Source organism: Chanodichthys erythropterus, chromosome 11 (assembly GCF_024489055.1).
Source record: "Chanodichthys erythropterus isolate Z2021 chromosome 11, ASM2448905v1, whole genome shotgun sequence".
NCBI lineage: Eukaryota > Metazoa > Chordata > Actinopteri > Cypriniformes > Xenocyprididae > Chanodichthys > Chanodichthys erythropterus.
In genome coordinates, this window is record NC_090231.1 from 26604477 (window position 1) to 26629005 (window position 24529).

General features: G+C 37.1%; 1 protein-coding gene across 1 annotated transcript in view; it reads right to left on the reverse strand.

Annotated features, from left to right (window-relative positions):
• The window catches only part of ptprn2 (protein tyrosine phosphatase receptor type N2), a 218961-nt gene that overhangs the window by 123821 nt on the left and 70611 nt on the right, over positions 1 to 24529 (reverse strand). Inside the window, exons 10-11 of the mRNA XM_067400639.1 lie at positions 22233 to 22319; positions 18439 to 18518 (exon numbers count right to left, since the gene is read on the reverse strand). Of these exons, the coding sequence (XP_067256740.1) occupies positions 18439 to 18518; positions 22233 to 22319 (167 nt within the window). The remainder of the gene's footprint in view (positions 1 to 18438; positions 18519 to 22232; positions 22320 to 24529) is intronic.

Sequence of the window (24529 nt, forward strand, 5' to 3'; positions counted from 1 at the left end):
TGTTGGACGGGCTGTTTTGTGGGCACTCACAGTTACCTAATTACTTGGTTGGTCATGCGCTCAGCATGCTATGTTTTCAATCGAATGGTCTTATGAGCCATCCTGAATACCACCCTATGTGTTGGGTTCATGTTGTGATATTCATTCATTGTAAGAACTCTTAGCTATGTTGTAGGCCTCTTCTGGTCGGCCTCTATGGCTATGTGCCTGCAGTATGGTCTGTCCGTTAGGTTGAGCTTCGTACTTCCCTTCGGGTTTACTGTGTAATTGTGCTTAGCTCCCTAAGCTGGTCATTGGTTGTAGACTTCTATGAAGTCTCCCGTTCAGACTGGCCCCAGGCTGGTTTTTGCTCCCCTGTACCAGGGTTTTTCTAGTGCACAGCCTCCACAGCGCTTTATCGGAAGCTGAGTAGATCCTATGATGAGTGGTTTTACTCCACTCAATACGAGGGTTTACAGCGCTCAGCTGAGTTCCTCTCTCCAGGATGCCCATCTCTGCGCGTGGGCTTGAGCTGCTTACTGTCTTTTCGCAGTCGCTCTTATCTGCTCTCCTCTTCTGGAATTTGCACCTTGGAGATTCTGTATGTCAGACGGGGTTGGCCCAGACTATGTTTGGCTTTCGCTAGATTAGTACGGCCTCCTTGGTGGCGTCGGGGGTGATTTTATCCCCTCTAGTGACTGGCTGGGATTCCTTTTGGTCTCCTAGCCACATTCCCTTTAAGGGACCACTTTCCACGGGTTGTTGGTCCCAGATGCCTTGAGCAGCCTTGGCAGGCCTTTCACGGAAGGCCTCTTTTAGGCTCAGCTTGGCTGTTGGCCATAGAGACTGCTGTCACTGTCAGCCTTTGAGTGTTGTTCCCGGTATTTCCCCGGAACTGCCGGACATTTGTCCAGACATTTTGGGCATGCACTCTCCTCTAGCATGGCGGCGTGGGTATATCGTTCCCCAGTGCGATTGAGCGCAGAGTTGAAGTTCCCTTTCAAAAGGGAACGTCTCAGGTTACGCATGTAACCATTGTTCCCTGAGAACATGGAACGAGACTCTGCGTTTCCCTGCCATGCTTCAGGATGCCTGCTGAACAGTCCCTCAAAGACGATAAGGTGTTGACTGCTTCCTCAGGCACTCCCTTTATACGTCACGGTTCACGCCGTATGATGTCATAGGCTGTTGCTGGCCAATAGGATTGGAGTTTTGTGATTCTTGGCATTTCGAACACCTGTCACGAGTGAAGGTTGCCCAGTGCGATTGCACGCAGAGTCTCGTTCCCTGTTCTCAGGGAACCATCGTTACATGCGTAACGTGAGACGTTTCAGTGCAGCTTCAAAACGTTCTACACCATCCCAGATGAGGAATAAGGGTCTTATCTAGAGAAACCATTGCTCCTTTTCCAAAAAAACTTCTATACGTTTTAACAATAAATGCTCATCTTGAACTAGCTATCTTCTTTTTCTTCTTCTCCTCTATTAGAATTCTGGCAGCGTAGACACTGCTAAGTGTATTACTGCCCTCCACAGGTTAAAGTTTAAAACTAATTGTTACATACTTGCACTAGCATATTGTATGACAATTTAGTTCAAATTTGACCTGAGGAGGGCAGTAATACACTTAGCAGTGTCTACAGGACTGGAATTCAAACAGAAAAGAAGAAGAGAGCTAGTTCAAGATGAGCATTTATGGTTAAAACTTATAAAATGTTTTATTTTTTTAGAAAATGAGCGATGGTTTATCTAGATAAGACCCTTATTTCTCATCTGGGATCACTGTAAACTGTAATTTTGACCTTCAACCATTTGGCTCCATTGAAGTCCACTATATGGAGAAAAATCCTGGAATGTTTTCATCAAAACATGATGTAGGGGGGTCAAATGACGTAGGGGGGTACAAAATAGATGTAGGGGGGTCTGGGGGCAGGCTCCCCAAGGAAAAGATTTTTGTGATTTTATGTAAACAAAGCATTCTGGTGCACTCTAACAAGAAAATAAATGGAAAAAACATTTGCTTCAAGTAAAAAAATAAATAATAAATAAATAAATAAAAATTGGCACTGTGGCTGAGTATTGAAAAATTTCACAGTTGAATGCAATTTTGATTCAGAAGCTTGCAATTTGATTTTGATTTGATTACCTTTGATTAATTTGGGGCCTATCAGGTACAGTACATGGCAAAATTCCTCAAAGAAATAAAGCTCTCTCAACTAATGCTGTAAACTATACAGGAAACCCCAGCTAGTACATCATTATAATATTTAGGTTAAAATTGATTTGTAAGCTACTTACATATAGGCTAAATTACACATAAGGAAATTTTTATAGTAACCTTATAATACATTTTATGTAGGCCTAAACATTTAAATGGCGGCTGTCATAAAACTGATTTATACATACAATATCGAAGCACATGTTAAGTACAAATTCATGAATATGCAATAGCTTATAGTGCATATTTTTAGCAAAATGCTCCTCTCAAAGTTAATTTTTGTAGCTAAATAATGAGTTTTGGGACAATGCATGGCTTTTCTGAGGTAGGCTAAATGCTGTTTTATTGACGCCTTTCTGCGGTTGAAACACTGACTGATCGATTGCATGTGACAGGATACAGATTTCGGTAAGTTGTACTTTACCTTTCAACATACCTTCGGATGTTCGATCATGTTTATTTTGTGTTGTAACTAGTAAAGCGGAAGAGATGGTTGGTTCATGAGTGCTACCACGATCTGTCACGCCAGAGAGCACCAAGAAAGATTGCGGCTCATTTTCGATTCTTGTGAGAATCTTGTGACAAACACACATTCACCCCGAAAAAAAAAACTCTTCGGATCTAAATGATTTACATAAATGAGGTATTTTGATTCAAAACAGCTAATTTTGCCAAAAAGTGACTAGTTTGCAGGTATGATAAATTAGAAAACTGAATAGAGCAAATAGTCTGGAAACACAAATATTTTTCCATACTCTGATTAGTTTTTTCCATACTTTTCCAGACCTGGAAATTATTCAAATCAAATTCCATACTTTTCCAAACTGCACAGGAAGTGCTTAGTGGTTCGGTATTATTCCCTACCAGGAGTGCCACACACAATTGCGTTGCAAGATAATATGACAGGTGCAAATAATTTATTTTATATGAAAATTATTATATACAGCTTCTTCTGTAGCAAATTCAAATTTTCTTAGTGATATTTAGTGCCAGTTTATCAGGAAGTGACGATTTTGTTCTCTTCGACTCACTGGATGGTGCTTTATTTGCAAATATTTTATGATATATTCCAAATTGGCAAGTTAAATACGCAACTTTGGATGGAAACATAGCTATTGTCACATAAAACTTCCATCACCCTTATCAAACAGCTTTATTTCACATACTCCATGAACAATCATAAAAATTCTGTTGGTATGGATTGGGGCATCATGGGTAAAATCCCCCAAAAATGTTTGTTTACATTTTCTCAGTCTCTGCAGAGATGTGTGTAGTCTTTCTCTCTCTCTCTCTCTCTCTCTCTCTCTCTCTCTCTCTGACAGCCTGTCTCATTTGTCACTTTCCTTAATCTCTCACACTTGCCAACACTTTCGTCTTCATCAAGCCCAAATCACTTGATATTATTCATGCTTGTTTTCCACAAATACCTCGCTGAGGGAATTAGCAAACAAAAACAGTGCCCACATTCTCCTAATCCCCGTCTACGGGCAGAGCCTCCACCAATACTCTAGAGCTCTGGCCGGCTGTCGAACTGGCTGCCACTGTTTTGAAGTTCCTCTCCACAAATCTGTGTTGACACAGCGAGTGCTTACTGCCTTGTCACCTTGCCACAGATTGGGGACTGCCTCGTCTGGACTACAACTGTCTGAGAGATATCAATGAGCTTGCATAAAACACATGATCCAAGAAGGTGGGACGTTTTGAATCAGCTGTGCAGAACTGATATAAATGTTTGAGCAAGTCAAACTATGGATTCCTATGGACCTATTCAAACCATGCATGAACATTTGTTCTCAGAAAAAAAACAATGAAATACAAGCTTTTGGTCATGTTTACGAAGCTTAAGCTCCTACACAGTCTTCTGCTATTCTGCCATAGAAGATGGCCCTGACGTACCTCATACATGGTGTTTTACACTGTACCTTATTATTTTAAAATATAATTTTGGCTTTATAATAACTCGTGGTAACAATTTACAATAAATTCTATTAGTTACTTTTGCATTACATGGACTAACAATGAGCAAAACATCTGTTACAGTATTTATTCATCTTTATTAACATTAATAAAAATACAAATGTTCATTGTTACTTCTGGTTAGTTCTGGTAATTATTAATATAATAAAACAGAAACTTCTGATTTTAATAATGTATTAAAGGTGCTAAAGAGGATGTTTTGTTTTATACATTTTTGCAATATTACTTGAAACGGTCTTTACTAACTGATAAAAGACTATTTATTAGGTGCACTGAAAGGAATAATATTAATATACATCATCTGTGCACAAGGTAGGGCCTTAAAAACATCAGCCAATTGTTTACTCGATCATCGCGTAAACGATTGTCCCTCTGGCTTGTCAATCACTGCCGTAACAATCCTTGTGAGAAACGTGCGCGGATTGGCCCTCTGGCTTGTCAATCACTGCCATGACGTTCCTTGTGAGAGACGAGCGCGACTGCGCGCTCCAGTAACTTTCCACACTCCACAGGCGCCGCATGCAATGTTTTTGTCAGGAGACAGGAGTAACAACTGCAGATTATGAGTTACCTGTGGTGAGTCCGACATAATGAATCCACTAACACAACACAGCGAATGCCGGTGGTAAACACGAGTTTTCGAGTTTTGGGAGGCGTTCCTTCGAAGGAGGGGGGTTGTTCTTAAGCATGCGCTCATTTCAAAAACTCAGTAACAGTCTTTGGTTTCTCAGTCGACAAAAAGATCCTCTTTAGCACCTTTAAATGTAGAAATTAACAGTAACTAAGATTAATAAATGCATAACAAGTATTTGTTTATAGCTACTTCTTGTTAACTAATGCAGTTAACTAATGTTAACAAATAAAACCTTGTTGTGAAGTGTTACCATAATGGTTTAGTTCAGAATGCAGTGAAGAACTACATTTGTAGTAAAATATGTGTCAACATACAAAGACACTGGACAGATGTAGAGGCTCTCATAGAAACAGATTCTATAATACTCAAAATGCATCTAAAAATATAGAAAATGTCAATGTGCAGAACAGAGACAGTTATAATGCACAATAAGGAAAAATTATTAATGTTTAAAACACAACATTAATTGATCTCACATATCAATATGGCATTGACAGCAAAGCCACTTGAAGGCAAGTCTGCAAGGTTAGCAAAAAAAAAAAAAAAAAAGGATGTCAATGGAGGAGATGCTTCACTATGCCTTTGTGAGAAAACGGCATATCTTTTAATGAATCGACAGCCCATCGGCTAATCTTCAACATGTTTGCTCTTAAAACTTCATTTTGGATTGATCTATTTTTAGAGTTTACACCAAGAGGTTACACTGTTTTATAAGAGAAGTGATGGACAATTGCACAACAGGTAGGATTCCATTTAAAGCACTTTCTATGGTATCCTCAAACCGTGATTTACTGTCGCACAACTATGAATGAAATTCAATGACGTCAAGGTTGTACTGTGATTGGTTGTCAAGGCACACGTGATCCAGGTTGGCCGTTACGCTTTCTCCAATGGCACCATCTCTGATGACAGGCATATATGGACAGTTTTCAACTTTCTTGCTTTTCTGTGTGGTGCATTTCTAGATCAGCACCACCTATTACAGGAGTGACTTTTGGTTTCATGTAGGCCAAAGACTATTCATTTTAGCCTTGGTCTAAACAGACCTTTGGTCAACAATTTATTCTGCATTTGGTGTGAAAAGGCCTTGACACAGAAAAGATCACAGAGCTGATAAAATCTTTCTCTCTTTCTCTCCACTTCTCAGTTTCAAAGCCAGATAAAGCTCCATGCACAAAAACCCAGAGCCCTAATCGAGATGCCATACAGTATGCCCAGAGCACAGCGCGTCCTGACATTGCTGTAATCACGGCCCAACTTTCACACTCTTTCAAACTCAGGGTTTTTACAGTGAGAAAAGCCTAGACACATATTCAAGTGCACAGATGACAGCATGCTACCTAATCAAAGGCTTGCATAATGTCTCAAAATCACTGCGAGTGTGATTACATGATAGCACAAAGCTATAGTCTAGAAACCGGCAACTCAGCCAGACACTGGTTCAAATTAACAAGCCAGAGCTGATGGTGAAAAAAAAACATCCGGTTGGGATTTTAGAATAATAAACTGGCTCATATTTTCATGTGTAATCACAGGTTAGCAAACTTGATGGAAGGTTTTCTTTTGTCTTCCATGTTTACTGTAATCTCAATCTATTCCCAAGTACTGATATTGATTATTTGGAAATAAAATGCTAGAATTCAGTCCAATTGAACCCAAACCAATACATTAGCTACCTTTCAAAAGTGACAGTAATGACTTTTGCATTGTTACAAAAGATTCAGTGTTTCTATTTCAAAAAAATGCTGTTCTTTTGAACTTTCTATTTATCAAATAATCCTGAAAAAATATATCACAAAATATGAAGCAGCACAACTGTTTAACAGCCTCGGTGAACATAGGACATAAAAAAAATCTTACCAACCCTAAACTTTTGAATAGTAGTGTACATTCATAATATAAGAACAATACCGTACAGATTAACTACACCAAAAATACCATTTTCACCAATCAAAATCAAGAGCGAATGAAGGAGTAGGAGCCAAAAGCGCCGTTTGATTGACAGGTGGCATCCAGGCAGAAGCTGAGACTTTAGCTTGCCCATTAAAGGAGGAAAAGGCTCCCCACTGCTCTAACACAGACACATTCACATAAAAATGTACACATACAGATCCACAGTTTTCAACAGGATCAATTTATTTTCAAGTATGCATTTTTTTTACATTTCTTACATATTTTGAAAACCTTATCGCTCTTTGTTCCTCTCTGCCTTACTTTTATCCACGGCCTGTTAAGGAAGAGGAAATTTTTGATCACGGAACTAAGTGTGCTCAACCAAGGAGGGCAGTCAAGGATGAGAAGGAGAAAGGGGTGGGAGACAAATGAGAGCAACAGAGACACACAGAGTGTGAGAAAGCAGGGGAGGAGGGAATTAGAGAAAGGGAAGATGAGAGATAGAGGGAAAATTAAGAAGGGCAGGAATTAACTAAACTCAGAAAGGCGGCAGTGGGCCAAAATTAGAGTGTCATTCTACATTTGAGGTTTTGTTTTGAAGACAAATGTGTAATGTGCTTTCAAATGTGCTACAAAAATATGAACTTTAGCCAGTCAACACCAAACAACACTTTTGTGATTCAGTCTCTATTTAATGAGTACATGAAGAGACATTAAATGACTGCATCTCACCAAGTGTACATTCTCCCTGACGGCCAGTGTAACGACGACAAAAACTGTGTTAATTTATTAAAAGTTATTCATTGTGCATTATCATCCATTATGATGACTTATTAGTTGGCATCCGTTCTAGGTTTTTAAACACCAGCACCAGAAGTGTGTGTTTACCACATGAACTGAGTAATGGTAATGTAGATCAAAGAGATTTATTAACACTCAGTCATTTACTCAACCTCATTTTTCCCCAAAGAAGAGTACTTTTTTGTTGTTGTTGATGTCCATACAATGAAAGTCAAAGGGTTTTTTGGACCCCAATGTTCTTTAAAAAAAAAAAAAAAAAGAAAATGTCCACAGAAGAAAGCCATACAGGTTTGGAAATATATGACAGTGACTAAATGATGACAAAATTTTAAGTTTTTTAGGTGAAAGTTCTCTTTAAGACTGTCACACAGGACACGTCTAATGAAAAGTAACGACCGGCCTTATTAGTAGTGTTACAACTTGAAGAAATCTGTTAGCACAGCTATTCTTTTCAGTAGAGCCACAGGAAATCAATGACATTATTTTGAATTCAGCTGATGGCGCAGTAAGAATACAATCCCAAACCTTTTACTATGGTTAGCATGGCCCAGCTAAACGCTGCAAACAGATGCCATAACATCACCACTTTCTCCATTGATGTTCTCAACCATGTTTTTTGAAGCAACATATAAATCTCAAATAATTAATTATATCATAGAAGATCTTTTAGGCTTGAATTCACTACAAATTGAACATGCGTCCACTTCTGCTGCACTTCACATCACAATGCAACTCTTTATATCATTAATCTGCATTAAATGGTCTGTGACACTGACAATTACATAAATAGCTAAGTCAATCGAAATCCTTAAGAAAAATGCTATTGGAATGTCTGTCAAATGCTTATAATATATGAATTATTATACACTTGTGCTGAAAAATCATATAACCCTCATAAAACGCTCAAAGGATCAGTGAGAAGATACAGACACACACACACACACACACACACTCACACTCACATATATTTCACATCCAATTGGTGGCAAAGAGTGAGTCAGGTATATGTAAGCCATTACTTTAGCTGGAGAGGCCAGGGTAATTATGGCTGGCATTTTGACAAGTGTTTGGTGGAGTGAAGGTCAACTGTGTCTGCGTGGGAGATCTATGCTAATCTGCCCAGCTGGAGCGCAGACGAGCAGCTCCTGCACCGCACCACTGCAATTACAGAGAGAGAAAGAGAGATAGATAAAGCAAGAGAGAAAGGGATGAGTGGGTGAGGAAGTAAACATGGCAGAGGTGTCAGAGATGTGGACGGATGTAAAGAAATGTCAGCAGGAAAATAAAGACAACATGAGATTGAGGGAGTACAAATCAGATGAAGTAACCAGACTTTTAAACAGACGGCGGCTCAGTTTAACTTCCTCAAAGCGAACCGAGGGGCAAAGGAAAGGAAGATAAAGAGAGGAATACATGAGGCTGTAGCAAACTGTCACTCTGACCTATGCTAAAGTGAGAGCACGGTCATTATTGTTCTAGAAGGTCATGACCTATGACATGAAGAATAGCAATTAAGGTCACGATTCTTCTTACTCCATTCTAACCTTTAGTATATTTTTCCTTTTGACACACTGGTCACCTTTTCTCTGTTTTCTCTTTTATCTGTTTACATGACCTGCAATCCCTGTCTCTTTCTTCAATTCTGCTGTGATAGCAGTTGTAGATGGCCTTGACAGTGGCTCTGATTGTTTTCCTGGTGGGACGTGACCATCAGGGTTCCATGTTCCATTTGCCCTAACCCGTCCAGACTCTGACCCATCCGGGGTTCTCACGGCCTGGGTCAACCCCTTAGAGACTCCAAAGATCTCCCCCAAAGATATGAAAGGCCAGACAAAGAATGGTCATCTCTACACCCACTAGCCTGACACAGCCTGACACCTCTGTCACTCACACACACAAATATACATGTGTGTATGTAATGGCTGACATGGTCCTTGGTGCGTTTAAAGGTGCCCTGGAATCAAAAATTGAATTTACCTTGGCATAGTTGAATAACAAGAGTTCAGTACATGGAAAAGACATACATTGAGTTTCAAACTCCATTGCTTCCTCCTTCTTATGTAAAGGGGAGCACGAGATTTAAAGGGGCGGCAGCCTGAATCGGTGCATAGTTAATGATGCCCCAAAATAGGCAGTTAAAAAAATGAATAAAAAAAAAAAAATCTATGTGGTATTTTGAGCTGAAACTTCACAGACACATTCAGGGGACACCTTAGACTTATATTACATCTTGTGAAAGAACGTTCTAGGGCACCTTTAAACGCAGATGTGTGTGTTTGTGATGTTATCTGAAGATACAAAAAGATACATTCATACAGTATTTTTTATTCTGTAATAATCATTCAGACAGGCATATATATATTTTGTTGGCATATATATTGTTTTTTTTTACTAGTTTTTAAAGCCACGACGGTTACCACTACAGTACCACACCTCAAGATATCGTTCAGATGTTGTATTTCAAGACATTTGTCAGGTTTTTTTTCCATGTAACGCTCGTGTGTAGGACTCATTTTTTACACATCTCATCCCACGCCTCCATTGCTAATTCCAAAGCATTATTTTAGAGCTTGTAACAGAGGCTTGAGCCATTGATAGCAGACTAATACAGTTGTTAATGCAGTTATTAGAGAGAGAGATTAAGTGTGTGTGAATTGCCTGAGTTTGTGCTTCTTTCAGTGTTCGGCAACAGAGTCTCTAGCAAAACTGTACGTTTATCTGCTTCAAGAACAACACTGTTATTACCTCGCTCGTGAGAAATGTCATGTAAGTTACTAAACTATTTTAATGATAAAATCGTCAGAGCAGCACTGACAACACGTTTGTTTGCAAGTGTATGTCCATACTGTATGTGTGTGTTTGAGCGGGAGAGAGAATGTGCTTTCTGAACATCATAAAATGTAATCTTGTGGCAAAAACATGGAAATATAATCATTTGTCATTTTTATCCTATTGTTTGTTATATTTATTTGCTTGGTCAGTGTTGTTGTGGGTTTTGGTTCTTTTGCTGTTGTAGGCTGTAAAGAACTTTGAAATAATTGAAATAACTTGGCAAAGTGATATAAACATGTAATGCAGTGACGACATGCCAGGAACTGTTTTAGCCGTGCGTTTCCTTGAAAATAATTGCATACCTTAGAACCTTAGATTCAAGCAATCAGCAGCCCTGAAAGCCAATGTTAATCTACAATTTGTGAGACAAATCACACAAAAAAAATCATCTTAATGGCCTAACATGCCAGCAAGCATCAGGCACAGTGAAAAACTCATTGATTTTAAATTTAACAAAGAATAAAGAATCAAGCTGACTTTCTGCCACAGATTTTAAAAAAAAAGGTCCCTATGATCATTTGGCTAGAATGTATCAGCTTAAATATATTGGCATATTTTATTGAATTGATAAGCTAATGTTAAAACATCACATTTATCGGTCTATACTGATATGGCCACCATATCGCACATCTCTAATTTACACCAACAGAATATGCCTCACATTAAAGTAGGCCTGTGCTTTTTTGTCATATATTTATATATAGCAACTACACTGAAACACTGAAGCAGAGTATCTCCAAAAGAGCACATCCACTCTGCAGAAACACCGCCTCACTCACGCACACTAACACACCTCCCACACAAACATTCCATTTTAAAGTGGCTAAAGCACAATGCATTCTGTTTTATCAAAAAAGCCTTTGCTTCTCTATCAAAGGAAAACCTACACTGTCACACTTTCCCTTTCAGCATATGAATTTAGATGAGATCATTTTCTCTTTTGATTGATATGCAACATTATGAGTTTAATATCGTCTGATCAGGGCATCATAAAAAATGCACCAGTGTACAACAGACTTTAATGAAATCTCACCCAAAAGACAAATGATGATGCAGAATTCCCCTTCTTGAAAATGTAACTTGCCGTTGTCTTGAGAGCATTTTTTCAGAATGTCATAACAAATGAACACAATATACGTGTGTGTATATATGATATTTGTAAATATGCAAGGTTGCAGTCATCCTGCTGGAACATCTGTGCCCCATATACCACAATAAAGAGGCAAACAAACAAATAAGTCAAATTTCAACTAAACAGAACAACAAAAGTGAGGTAATCTTTATTTATTTTTTTAAATGTAAAGTATTAAATCAAATATTATACATAAATTGATGGATTTTGACAATTTAATGTTATTAATTAATAATGACAGACAAATGAAATAACCAGTCAAACCGGCGCATCTGAATTACGTAGGGATGCACCGATACCATTTTTCTAGTACTCGCCCATACCGATACCGATGCCTATACATTTATTAATTTCTCTCTTTCTCTCTCTCTCTCTCTCTCTCTTTTTTTTTTTGGTGATGTTGCAGTTTTCCCAGCACAACACAGTGAGACTAATGAATGTAGGACAGCTTCTTTATTAATACTCTAATGAAAAAAGTAATCATTTTTATGTGCTTGTCACAAACTTAAAGAACAAAAATTTTGCAGTGTCAAATAACCTTCAAAGACCATAATTACCAAAATATATAATTGTTGTTATATAAAAAGAAAATTTACAAACAAATTGCAAATAATACAACAAATACTATAAAGAAAAAAATTAAATAAACTTGTTTTTCACATACAGTAGATTTATTTACCATTTATTTAACATCTTTTGTTGTTTTATTAACATTAATGACAAATATAGGCTACGGTCTCTTTAAGACCGAATCCATGGATACTGACACATATCCTGTTTCCACCAAAATGTTGACGTCCACTTAAGCCATAACCCACTGTATTTACGTGAGATACTCCACACAATGGACGACTATGTGTGCATTTGACCATTCAGCCGCAAGGAGAACCAATCGCACTCTGTCTGAGAAAGCGCGCTTCTGGTCTGTGTCATTCAGAGCGATTACGCCTATCCCGCCTTCACTAATCGATAACGAATTGTGATTGAAAGCATGCAGTTCGCAATCTGTGGGTTGTCATCATTAATTTTGAAGTATTTCCACACCCCTGAGGCTGACATTGTTTCTGCTGCTGCCGCCGGGGATTTTTATGAGTACGAGTACAAGTACATGAGCTTGATATCGGTGATTCTCTAGAATTATGTATATAATGTATATATTTTTCTATATTTTTAATTAGGAGGAATTTAATAATAACAAATAAACTATGAGTTCAGATTGAATGATTCCACTCAAGTCAAATAACTCAAATAGGTTATGATGAATGAATATTTTTGAAATTAACATAATTAATGGAATTATTAAATAACTCCATGAATTATAGTGTTACATTCATTAAAAAAAAAACTAAAAAAAAAAACACTGGCATCATTCTGGTTTCATTAGCAACATAAAATCCATTCAAAGATCACTATATTGGGTCATTTAACCTGTCCAGCTGATATAAATCTAACGTGTTGATGTTCAGATTTAGTGACATCTATGGTCAAGAGGAAAGATTGAGTGCCATCTGACACAAACTAGTAAAGAGGACAGAGCACACACACACTTGACAAAGTATAAAGACAAAATAAGCTACATGGTTAACTTGAGGACTGCAAAAGGTGAGGAGGAGCAGAAGTGGGAGACAAGCAGAAATTAAATGTGACAGGCAGATAGGAGGAAGAAAGCATGTTAGAAAGAGAGAAAAGAGAGAGTGACGAGAGATGAAGAGAGAGATGACACATTGTAAGATTACACTGTGCAGTTTAGGGTGCCATTTCATCAACACTATGGATGAATCAATGGCCCGATAAATGATTGTGAAGGACACACACACACACACACAGATAAAGCAGGGGTTCATCTTTTGTTTTGAGACCAGGCAGGGATTACCGTATCCAGTCTTTTATCCAAAGCTTTCTTTCCAGATGAATAGAGTACAACAGCAAATTCCTCAATCCTAATGAATGCACCCCAGACCCCCCATAAAGCCCTTCAGTTAGTTGCTGTGTTGCTAGCAGCTTGAAAGACTTCAGCACAGCTTTGCATCAGAATATCAAATCCCTGCCCATATACATAGACCCTACAGGATAAAAGCCAAACCATCTATGCTGCTCCTTCACTGGAAATAGCTTGGCAGGAAGTGGCAATTTTTTTTGTCAGAGAAAATTAATAGTTACATGTTTGTGAAGCCATGGTTACAGAAATGAAGTGTCGTGAACTGCCCTGACATACAGTGCATTTCAAAACAACTTTTTAGACAGTGCATCAAACAAACGACAACACTTCACAATACCTACATTCTCTAAAGCATTTGCAACATATTCATTCATCAATATTATTTTCATATTAATATTTTCATATTCCATATCTATATTTGTCATATATATATATATATATATATATATATATATATATATATATATATATATATATATATATATATATATATATATATAGGTTCTGTATACAATGTATACACATGGATCCTGTGTGTAAACTGTATATCCACCGTTTTTCTGAACATAGAAGTCTCGCCCGACTCATAGCGGAATTATCATTTACATTTCAGGTCTCCAGTGTTTCTAGTCAATTAGCGGATTTTCCAAAATGATAAAGTAACGTTAAACCTATGATAATGGTTATTAAAAGTGCATGGGCTTCAAAGTGCCATCACTTTACGGTGTCACAATGACCGTTTTCTGCCTCACCCATCAAAGTTTAATGAGTGCGTATATGACATGAAGCTGCCCGAAGTTAGCTACATTGAAAACAGATGGGTGTTAATATCCTACTTCCTGAAATGATAAGATCACTCATTTACCTTTGGGTTTGTATGGGTAGTATTTTAACTTAAGTGCTGCAAGGCAGGCTCCTTTTCTCTTGTCAGTCTTTGGCATAAAATGCAAGGCATACGGTGCCATATACAGACATTCTTCTCAGATTTGTTGGTGCTAAAACACGTACTTTCCAGGAATTTCTTCAGTTTATTGCTGTTGTTGTGGCAGCCAACAACAGCACAGCTTAACCCTGTGCTGATTTTAATTTTTAGTAATGTTCAAAAAGATTCTGTTTAATTAATTCAGTCGCTCTTTCTGACCTATTTTAACAATGGGTTCATATGGAGACCGGAACAGGACAGTATACAAACAGAAGTTAGAATCTATCATGGCGGAGCTCATCTTTGCTCAGGAAAATGTGGATGTAAAAAGGTTAAATGTATTTTATCCAGCAAGATTTCTTCCTGAAAAAATTTTAAAGGCCAGCCTTTGGGATAAATGGGTGTAGGACTTATATTGCATAGATAGTTTTGACTTTTTTAAATAAATCATTTAATTATAAATTATTTACTCTTTGTATATGCATTTTCATATATTAATAATGTATGAACAAATGCTTGATGATTAAGTAAATATTAAATCAAAATTGCAAATCCTCTATAAACAGGTGTGGTATAAAGTGTTATGTAATATCAGAGTGTAATGTTGTATATGACTGGCTAGAAAAATTCATTTACAATTGTTAATGCATGTTTGATATTATAAACCAATTGAGAATAAACATTTACTGAAAACAATCAATTGTGTCAACAAAGTGAAACGAACTGCTATTGTTCTTATAGACAATTACTCATCAATCTGTTTTATATCTTATCTATAACTTTGCAATATGTACTGTTTCTTCTTACACCATAAAATTCAGACAGACGGACTTTATTGACCCCGAAAGGGAAATACAGGAAGTTAAATATAAATTGACACATTTGTATGACATACGACAGCAACAAAGACAAAACACAAGGGAGCTGCTGTCATAGACAGATGCTTGCGGCAGAACCAGAGGAATACAACTAGATAAGTGGAACACGTTCATTTCATGAAAACATTCTCCATTTTGTGTGTCTGAATAGAGTAGTAGGGTTATATGTACAAAGGAAGACTCCTGCCTAACATGCTGATCTAATGTTCTCTAATGTGCTCAGGTCAACAGTATATGTGGTTTTCAGTGTCATTTAGAGCTGTGCTACAAAAGAGCTCTATTCATGCACAAAAGACTGATGTCTTTCAGTGCATCTAAAAATCAGACTGCTGAGCTAGTAGCCAATTATGCCACATACATTAAGGTTGTTGCACAATATTTAGCAAGACCCAATATCATTCAAGTTACTTATAATAGAAGTTTCTAATGTCCCTTGAAAATTGCAGTAAGTATTTGAGAAGTTAAATAAGCAAGTTTTTGTTGTTTTAAATTTAAAAACACTGCTTCTGGCAAGCTTTGGCTTTTGAAAAGACAAAGCAGAGATGTAGATCGTGAACATATATCAGCAGTTACAGCCCAAACGTAATCCTTAACACTCCACCATATTTTCCACTGATCACAAATACTGTTAAGTTGCTTAAATACCTAAGGGCTGTATGTGTTGTCAAAGGCACAAAAATTGGAATAAACGATTAGGTGCGATCAGTGGTGTGTATACAGGAGTAATAAAGTTTGAGGAGAGATCCTCTCTGTTTAAATAAAGTAATAAATTGGTATTCAGGCACCAGGGTTTTCATAATTTATCTGCCGTGTGAGTGCGGCTGATCATGTTGACTTAACATTTTGTCTGACATTTGGGTCTGACGAGCCCAGCCATTAACTCTCTCAACATGCTACAAGAGACTCTCAAAGGGAGGAGAGACTGGAAATATATACACTCACGCAGACGCACGTACACAAATAAAAGTCAAAATTCACACCACAGCAATTGGACAAATTTGGAGTGCATTTCCACTGATGCTTAAACATGCACGGACACATTTGCACACACACTAACTCAAACAGAACTGGGTCGAGAAGAACGAGATGTCCAAAGACTCCAGCAACCAGCCACAAGAAGGACAACACACTCAAACTGACTCATGCATTATCTGTAGAACTGAAATGAGTGCATTCACTCCCGAGGTCAAAACACCGACAATCAAATAAATGAAAATAAACATTTTCATTAAATATACTTCAAGTACAGGCTTGTTGGCTGCATATGGCATTATTTCAATGGGTGATAGTGAAAATTATTTGTAGCTGCAGATATAAACAAAGAGTGATAAACAAAAAAATGACTGTCAAACTATAATAGAGTTTCAACACATACCCAGAGTGCTTTATTTTAAAAACAACTGGGTATTTCAGATCTAGTTCGCAAAGGTTCCTGTGAAACCTTTCCCTTGTGTACCTCTTGTCATCTGTCAGGAAGCACAGACAGACATGGGACAAATTCACATGAATCTGTTTTCCCTATAAGTAATTATGATGGATCAAGGGAATACAAACCCCTATGATGTCAGATTCCTTTTGTTTTTCCCTTTCATTCTTTGCCCTTTCTTTTGTGCATTAAAGATCAAATGTGAAATCCTGAGCGTTAAATGTTAAAACAGTGACTGAAAAAGGGAAACAGTGCTGCAGTCTAGTATTCTGTTCCAGTTTATAAATTAAATTTGCTGAATTCCTGACACCAATGATAAATAATCAAACTGCACTGCAAAACAACTGTTTTAGAATTCCAAAAGGTAAAGTCACAATTAAAAGGCATGGTCAGTACAGTGCTGTATTGGCAAGCATTGTGCAGCATTCAGAATTGAATTAAGAGTGCTTTTTAAATTTCTATTCTGCAATCAGGATGCAGAATTGCAATTTAAATTTAAATTGTGGGGGTGTGGGGGGGGGGGGGGGAGATCAAAGAAAGTATTACTGTAATAAGTGTACATTTTTAACTTGAAATAGATTTGTTAAAATAAAAACTTGCCATGTTGACTTTGAAAAATCCTTGTTCATATCTCAAAGTTTGAAAGTTTTATAAGCCTCTATCTGGATCAATCTGGTTGAAATGTCAGCTACATTGTTTTTAAATAACCTACACTACCATTCGAAAGTTTAAGGTTGGTAAGATTTTTTTAAATGGTTTTGAAAGAAGTCCAAGGCTGCATTCATCTGATCAAAAATACATTAACAACAGTAATAATGTGAAATGTTATTACAATTTAAATTTTAAAATGGATTTAATTTCTGTAATTGATGAAAGCTACATTTTCAGCAGACATTATTCCAATCAACATGTTAGAAACATGTTGATATGGTACTCAAGAAAAATGCCTTATTACTATGTTGAAAACAGTTGAGCTGCTTGGTGTTTTTGTGGAAACTGAATCTTTTTTTTCAGGATTCCATGATGAACAGAATGTTCAAAGAACAGAAATGTATTTTAAATATACATTTTTGCAACAATGTCTTTACTTTCACTTCAATTTTATGCATCCCTTCTGGCCCCAAACATTTTAACAGTAGTGTATACATTCCTATATATTCAAAAAGAAATTAATGGAGTACATTACCAGAGTATGATTAAGTAAAATCCACTACCTGTAATTCCAATTCAAAATCCATTTCAAATTCCTGTGGGTGGGACCAATACAATTAAAATTTCAATTTATCAATTCTGGATTTTGTTCAATCCTAGTATTGGTCATCAGCTTAAAATTATATAACATGATCCACAAAGGAAGATTCATCCCTACTATTTCACTCATCCAAACATACAAACAAACAAACAAACAAACAAACAAACAAACAAACGTAAAAATCAAAAAAGTTCAGTTAAAGGCAAAAAGACAAACAAAATGAATGTCATCACACTGCGCCCATTTAAACTAAAACAATGCAGTATATTTACCAAATAACATTGAGTCTATATTCAGTAAAAGTTAGAAATGTTGTATTTTTGTTTGAGTTCTTGATTTTGCATGTGTAAGTGTAAGTGTATGTGTGCACACACATTTCTTATGTGAACTGTGTGTAAAATGGGTGTTTAAACCTTGAAAATAACTAATGCTGCAATCAAGGTCATGGCACTATGAGATGATTCTTCCCCAATGTGTCAGGAGATCATCGGAATAGCAACTAGATTGCAGTAGTGGAACGAGTGGTGTGTGCGGGCACGTGTGTGTTTGTGTGTACCTGCCACTCTGGCTAGCTGGGCTGTGCTGATGTTTCGAGCATTGGGGCGCACTCGAAAGGTTACTGCTGGACCCAGAACCCTGCCAGACAGAGGAGAGAGAGAGAGAGAGAGAGACAGGAGAGAGAGCGAGAATGAGACAATAAGGAGAAAACAAGAAAGAAGAGAGATTAACAGAATGTCAGTATGCAGTTAGTCTGAGGAACAAAACTGTTGCAGCTGTGAGTCATCAACATAATCTTTTATAATTTAAATTTTTTTTTTTTTTTGTAGATGCAACTGCAGTAGCACAACTCCACAGTTAAAACATCAGATCACTGGGGAATATTGCGTTTTGGTTCATTTTCTTATGACAGATCTGTGCCGTTAGATTCCCTTTCTGCTTTTGACATAAATTGACAAGTTTTTCCTCCATGAAATAAATCCTCACGGGAAACCTGATGTTCTTAGAGTTGTCGAAAATGTTTAGTAGATCGACTCCATTCAGCAAACAGGTCCAAATGGAAAAAGTAAAAGAAGTCATTCTCTAAATAAAAAATGCTCACATTGTATATGAATCTCTTTGCATTTGAATTGGTGATCCAGAACGTTGTGCAAAAGCATTTCGTAGAAATGCCATTTGTGATTGAGCCAAACACCTGTCTGGGTGCAATTCCAGCAGAACTCCTCATTCATTCATCTATTTTAACAAAGAATCCTGTGAAGTATATTTCATGGTGAATTGTTCCTTTAAAGGAAATGGAAATGATTTTTAAAAATGCTAAATATATTCAAAACCGACACAGTTAAAACAAACCATCACACATCTCATCTCCACAAGATTAAAAAACACAGACTCAGGCAAAGGAAGAGAAGGATCTGCTAACTGGCACACCCCCATGACATCAACACAGACCTGTAGATGAGCTACTGTTCATTTCAACATATCTGTTTATCTATTTAAGATGACTAAAGCAGTGAATAGGAAGGTTAGTTCATAAACATGCAGTTGTCCAATAAGGGATCTTCCCAGTTAATGATTCTGAGGCAGATGCATGCAGCTCTGAAGCTGCTCCCACTGCGGACCAGGGTGAGGTGACGGTCACAAATAGAGTAAGAAAAAAATGGGATAGAAAAAGAGAAGAGGGGAGAAAAAGAAAGAGAGGTAGGGGACAGGAGGAATGGATCTGTCACCAGAACAAAATCCCATTCACACGTCAGCAGGTGGCCAAAGGCAGCCTCTCATCCTCAGCAGAATTAACACACACAGACACCCAGATATCTGCTGGAAAATAATAGTGCTTCTGGATTCTTGTGTTTTCTTTTATTCTTGTTATATTTTAAAGATGTATGCATATATATAAAGGTGTATGTATGATAAACAGCATAGTAATGAAAAATCTTAAATTAGTTTTAAGATTAACTATGTTTTTTGTTTGATCTAAGAATTAGATATATTATATAATGTAAGGTTTTGATATTATAATGTAATGTGGTAATGGTAATGTTATTATTTGCAGTTAGGCATGTGACAGGTCTTCTGTTTTGTTGAGTGTATAAAGTAACAAAAACACCTTGTACTTTTTTTCTTTTTTTTTTTTTTTCTTTTTTTTTTTGCCTATCAGTGTCCTCATACATGCACTTTACCTTTTCAATATATACAAAAACATAATTCACCCTTACAAATATACACATGCACCCTAGGAACATTATCACTCCACCTGTATTTACAGTACTTTCCCTAAACCAATTTCTCCACATATTTTGCATTCTCCTGTATACCTTGGGTTCTTTTCCCAGAGAATCTGGAAATTTCTGGATGAAAACACTGGCTGTTAGAGCTAAATAAACACAATGGCCCAGTTATAACACCATTGGTGCTGATAAGCTATCAGTAAAATGCCACCAACGTCCAGTGCACAGAGGGAGGGAAGCCATAACATAATGATACTGCTTCTGTTCGGCTCCTTTTGCACTGTGGGGGAGAGTGTGGGATGGAGATGATAGGTAGACTGTGTGTGTGGGGTGTGGTTGCAAAAGAATACATAAACGAGTGAGAGAAAAGAAGAGAGGTAGAATTAGTGTAAATGAACGTTTTTCTGTTAGTGTTTCAATGTGTATAAGAGAACAAGAACATCTGATTGCAGATCCACGACTCTTTCTATGTGTTTTTCTGTGCCCCCTACTGTCTGCACACAGTACAGCCCTTACGTCATGTCTGGAGTTCAGAGAGGTGCTACACTGACTCTTTATGTAACTGCAACACAGCACAAAGCTGCACCATGTTTGGGTAACCGAACATTTGGTGAGAGTGTGCTTAATTTTTATGATCTTTAACTGTATATTTGATCATACAAGCTGCATCTTGCTTCTCCACAGGGTAGTCTGCTTGTGCACTGCGGTTTTCTGCCCGTCTTATCTTTAGTCCAAAATAATACTGATATTATGACATAATATTTTATATAAAAGTGCGCATCATCCAGTACACCTTTCCATCATTTCTGAGAAAAGATAAAAAGCAAGAGCTGACAAAAGATACATTAGCAGGTACCTGTATAAATAGATATAAGCCACTATTCAAGAGAGGAAATTGATCTAACTCAGAGACACAGCTCACTTGGACAGTGCTCAGCAACACAAAAATATTTCACTATTTTTTCGCCTCCCTTTTTTAGTGAGGCCTGTAAGGCATGTCTTTAGCAAAATCTTTATGTATGTATTTATTCTCACAGTTACTAATAGAAACAGAAACAGAAGAACTTAACGAGTTCCTTGACTAATATATATATAAAAAATAAAAAAAATAAATTTGTAAATAAAATGATAGACACTACCATTGAGTTTGGGGTCAGTAAGATTTTTTTTTTATTTCATTGTTTTAATAGATTTTATTGTTTTAAAAATTTGTAACATTATAAATGTCTTTACTGTCATTTTTGCTCAATTTAATGCATCCTTGTTGAATAAATGTATTCATTTCTCTCAACCGTAGGGCAACTATAATCCACAAATCACTACATTTGTGTGTGTGTGCACATATTTTGTGGACAACCTCATTTCAAGAAGTAAGCTATACCTAAAAATATTTCATTTGTGGACATCTGAGACACCCTCATTTATAAAAACGATAAAAAAAAATAAAATTATGTTTTCAGTCAGGGTTGGAACATGGATTTGGGTTATAATTCAATTAACTGTACATAAAACAATTGAAGCCAAGTAAATCTGTGTATATGTGTGAGAGAGAGAGAGAGAGAGAGAGAGAGAGAGAGAGAGAGAGAGAGAGCAAGAAATTAGTAATTGCATTAATATTTGTATTTCATTTATCCTCGTACATAAAGCTCCATTTATTAAGTGTGTTAGTGAAATGTAACCATAACAAGTTCCTCAATAAAATACAAAAGTGGCAGAAAGCATTTGTTGCTTTCCAAACAATTAAGCAGAAAGCTGCCTTTAATCTGTGCACTCAGAGAACATTGGTTATCATCAGAAATGTGTTGTAATTGAACTGAAGTTTACCACTGCAGGCAGGTCAGAATAACACACACCTACACATACAGAGATGCATTCTCTCTCATTCTCTCTCTCTGAAACATTTATATAAAGCTTGAACTTATATGCACAGAATTCAGAACACACTCATAATCACTAAGCTGTCACTTGAAAATAAGTACTTAGCCCAAAGTATACTGCGAAATGGAAAAACAAAACAAAACCACAGGTTGAGTGTTCCATTAGTGCCATTAGTGTGTCCACCAGCATGAGACTGTCTTCAACAAGTACGTTTTTTTGAGTGTGTGTCTGTGTGTATACTTACGAGAGTTGTAGAAAATCTGTTACATGAAGGCTAACTCTCTCAGCTAAGTGCTCCATGAGTTTCAGCCCCTGATCAGTGGACAGGGAACTAGGACAGAAAAGACAAAAAGGAGAACAGAAATAAACAAAGAATAATTACATAGATTTGTACATTTTCACAAGAAAATGTGGTGCTACAAAGCTACGGTCTTGTGGGTGGTTGCCAGGGCATTTACAAAAACGTTCTGTGTAATCGCCATGCAGTAGCTACTGTAGGTGGTTGCTTACTGGCAGAAACTCAAAAAAGCCCTTTCTTAAGTCTCTGATATTCAGGTCTCTGCTTCACTCTAAGTCTATAAGATGTTTTTCTCCCCTTTTATTGTCTGCCAGGCTTTTAAAATCAAAAGTCCAATCTTTTAAAACAGTAATAGTACAGTAATAGCTGCTAGATTTGAGGTATGATTCATGTCCATAGTAATAATATTATAGTAACTATTATTTAGCACTACAACAGAGGTTCTCAAACCTTGACTGCAGAAATTAAGACAGAACATCATGACAAAATCTGCAAAATTTAACAATTTACATTTAAAAGAAAAGCACTAAATATGAATATAAACATTTAACTATACAGATATGGGTGCTGCTGGATGGACACCATAAACAACACAATATTGAAACAGTGAACACAGCACATAGGAGGAATAAAGAGAGCAGAGAGTGCATAAAACACATAGGGAATAGGACACAGGTGGCTTGCATGCTTTGATAAATCACCTGTATTTTCCAGCAATGAGGCAAACAATAAGGTGTAAATGGAATCTCTGTGAAGTGTGATGTCTTTATGATATGGCCATGCCAGCCCGAGTTAAAAACGCACACACTCGCTCACACATCAGAACACGTGCAAACACACACCAAGCGACTTGCACACAAGCTTAAAGAATGATAAGCATCCAAATGGAAGTGAATTGACACACATGAAAAAGAAAGTGCTAGATTAGTATTAGAACATGCTAGAGTACAACTGTATTCCTGATGCCTTTTCACACCTAAAACTCCCTTCCAATACACACTTTTAAATCTCCTTTTTGAGAATATTTATTTCAGGTACTCCAAGTTAAATGGAACTGCAATAAGTAAGCCAAAAACCTGGAGTGTCAGTGAGATAAATCAAGTTATTGGAGATGCAGAGGCTGTGGATACCATCATCTTTCTCTTTGAGGGATGTACTGTGCACAACACACACACAATTTACACACTGAGACCAATATACATGAAGAGGACAGCTGAGGGAAACCAAATAAATTGCAGTAAGGAATGCAGTAACAAACTGAGCATGGGCACTGAATCATAAGAGAAAATGTGACTGTGAGAGTGAAAGGCTCCATTCTGCATAGAAATTACAGTTTAACTTATTTTAAGCAACACAAAATGTAGCCTAAATATATGCAGAAACTCTAGTAACAACTGCCAAAGATCATGATTTAAATTATAATTTATCTATAATGATATTTATCTTTAAATATTTTATATAACAATCGTTTTTTATGCAATTTATACAATACAACAAAAGCAAAATATTTTTAAAGGGTCATGAAACCCCCCTGTTTTACCCTGGGTCATCCACACCTCTGAGTTTCAAAAAGTCTGTTAAAATGGGCGTGTAAAGCTCTGGAAAAGTGGGAGTATAGAGGGGGGGAAGAGGGGAGAGAACAACCAATGAAGCACAGACATACAACACACTCATTATACAGAATAAAAAATGCAAAAGAATATTTAATAGGGCTAATAATAGGCTATTTTGATATTTACAAGCACTGCAGTCTCAAAATCAGTCTTTTAGAGTAATCGTGTCGTCGCGTTCAGATAGGCTACACCACTGTATCAGTGTCCAGTCTGCACAATATAATTCATTTGAAGAAGAAATATGTGTGTATTACTACAACGCTGTAGTTCACTGGTTAATGTTTGGTGCAGGATAATGTGTGAAATAAAAACTTTAAACACAGATAGGCTACTTTATTCTGTATGAGCTATGTGCCACGTGGCTAGTGTTATTAAACTCATCGCGGAGCTCCGCGCTGAAACCGAGCATATGCGCGCTCCGCCTGTATATCATAAAAACAATCGTATTTTTCATGTGTTCGCATTGAAACTCCAGTTCTGACCGCATCGCGAGCAAAATACAAACAACACACGTGCTGTGATGAGGGAAACAGCCTACGGCTCGCGTGTTTGAACGCAGCTAGAGCAGGCAGAGGTGAATGAGCAGCACTTTTGTGACATTTGAATTCTCTGCTGTAATGCGATCTCACG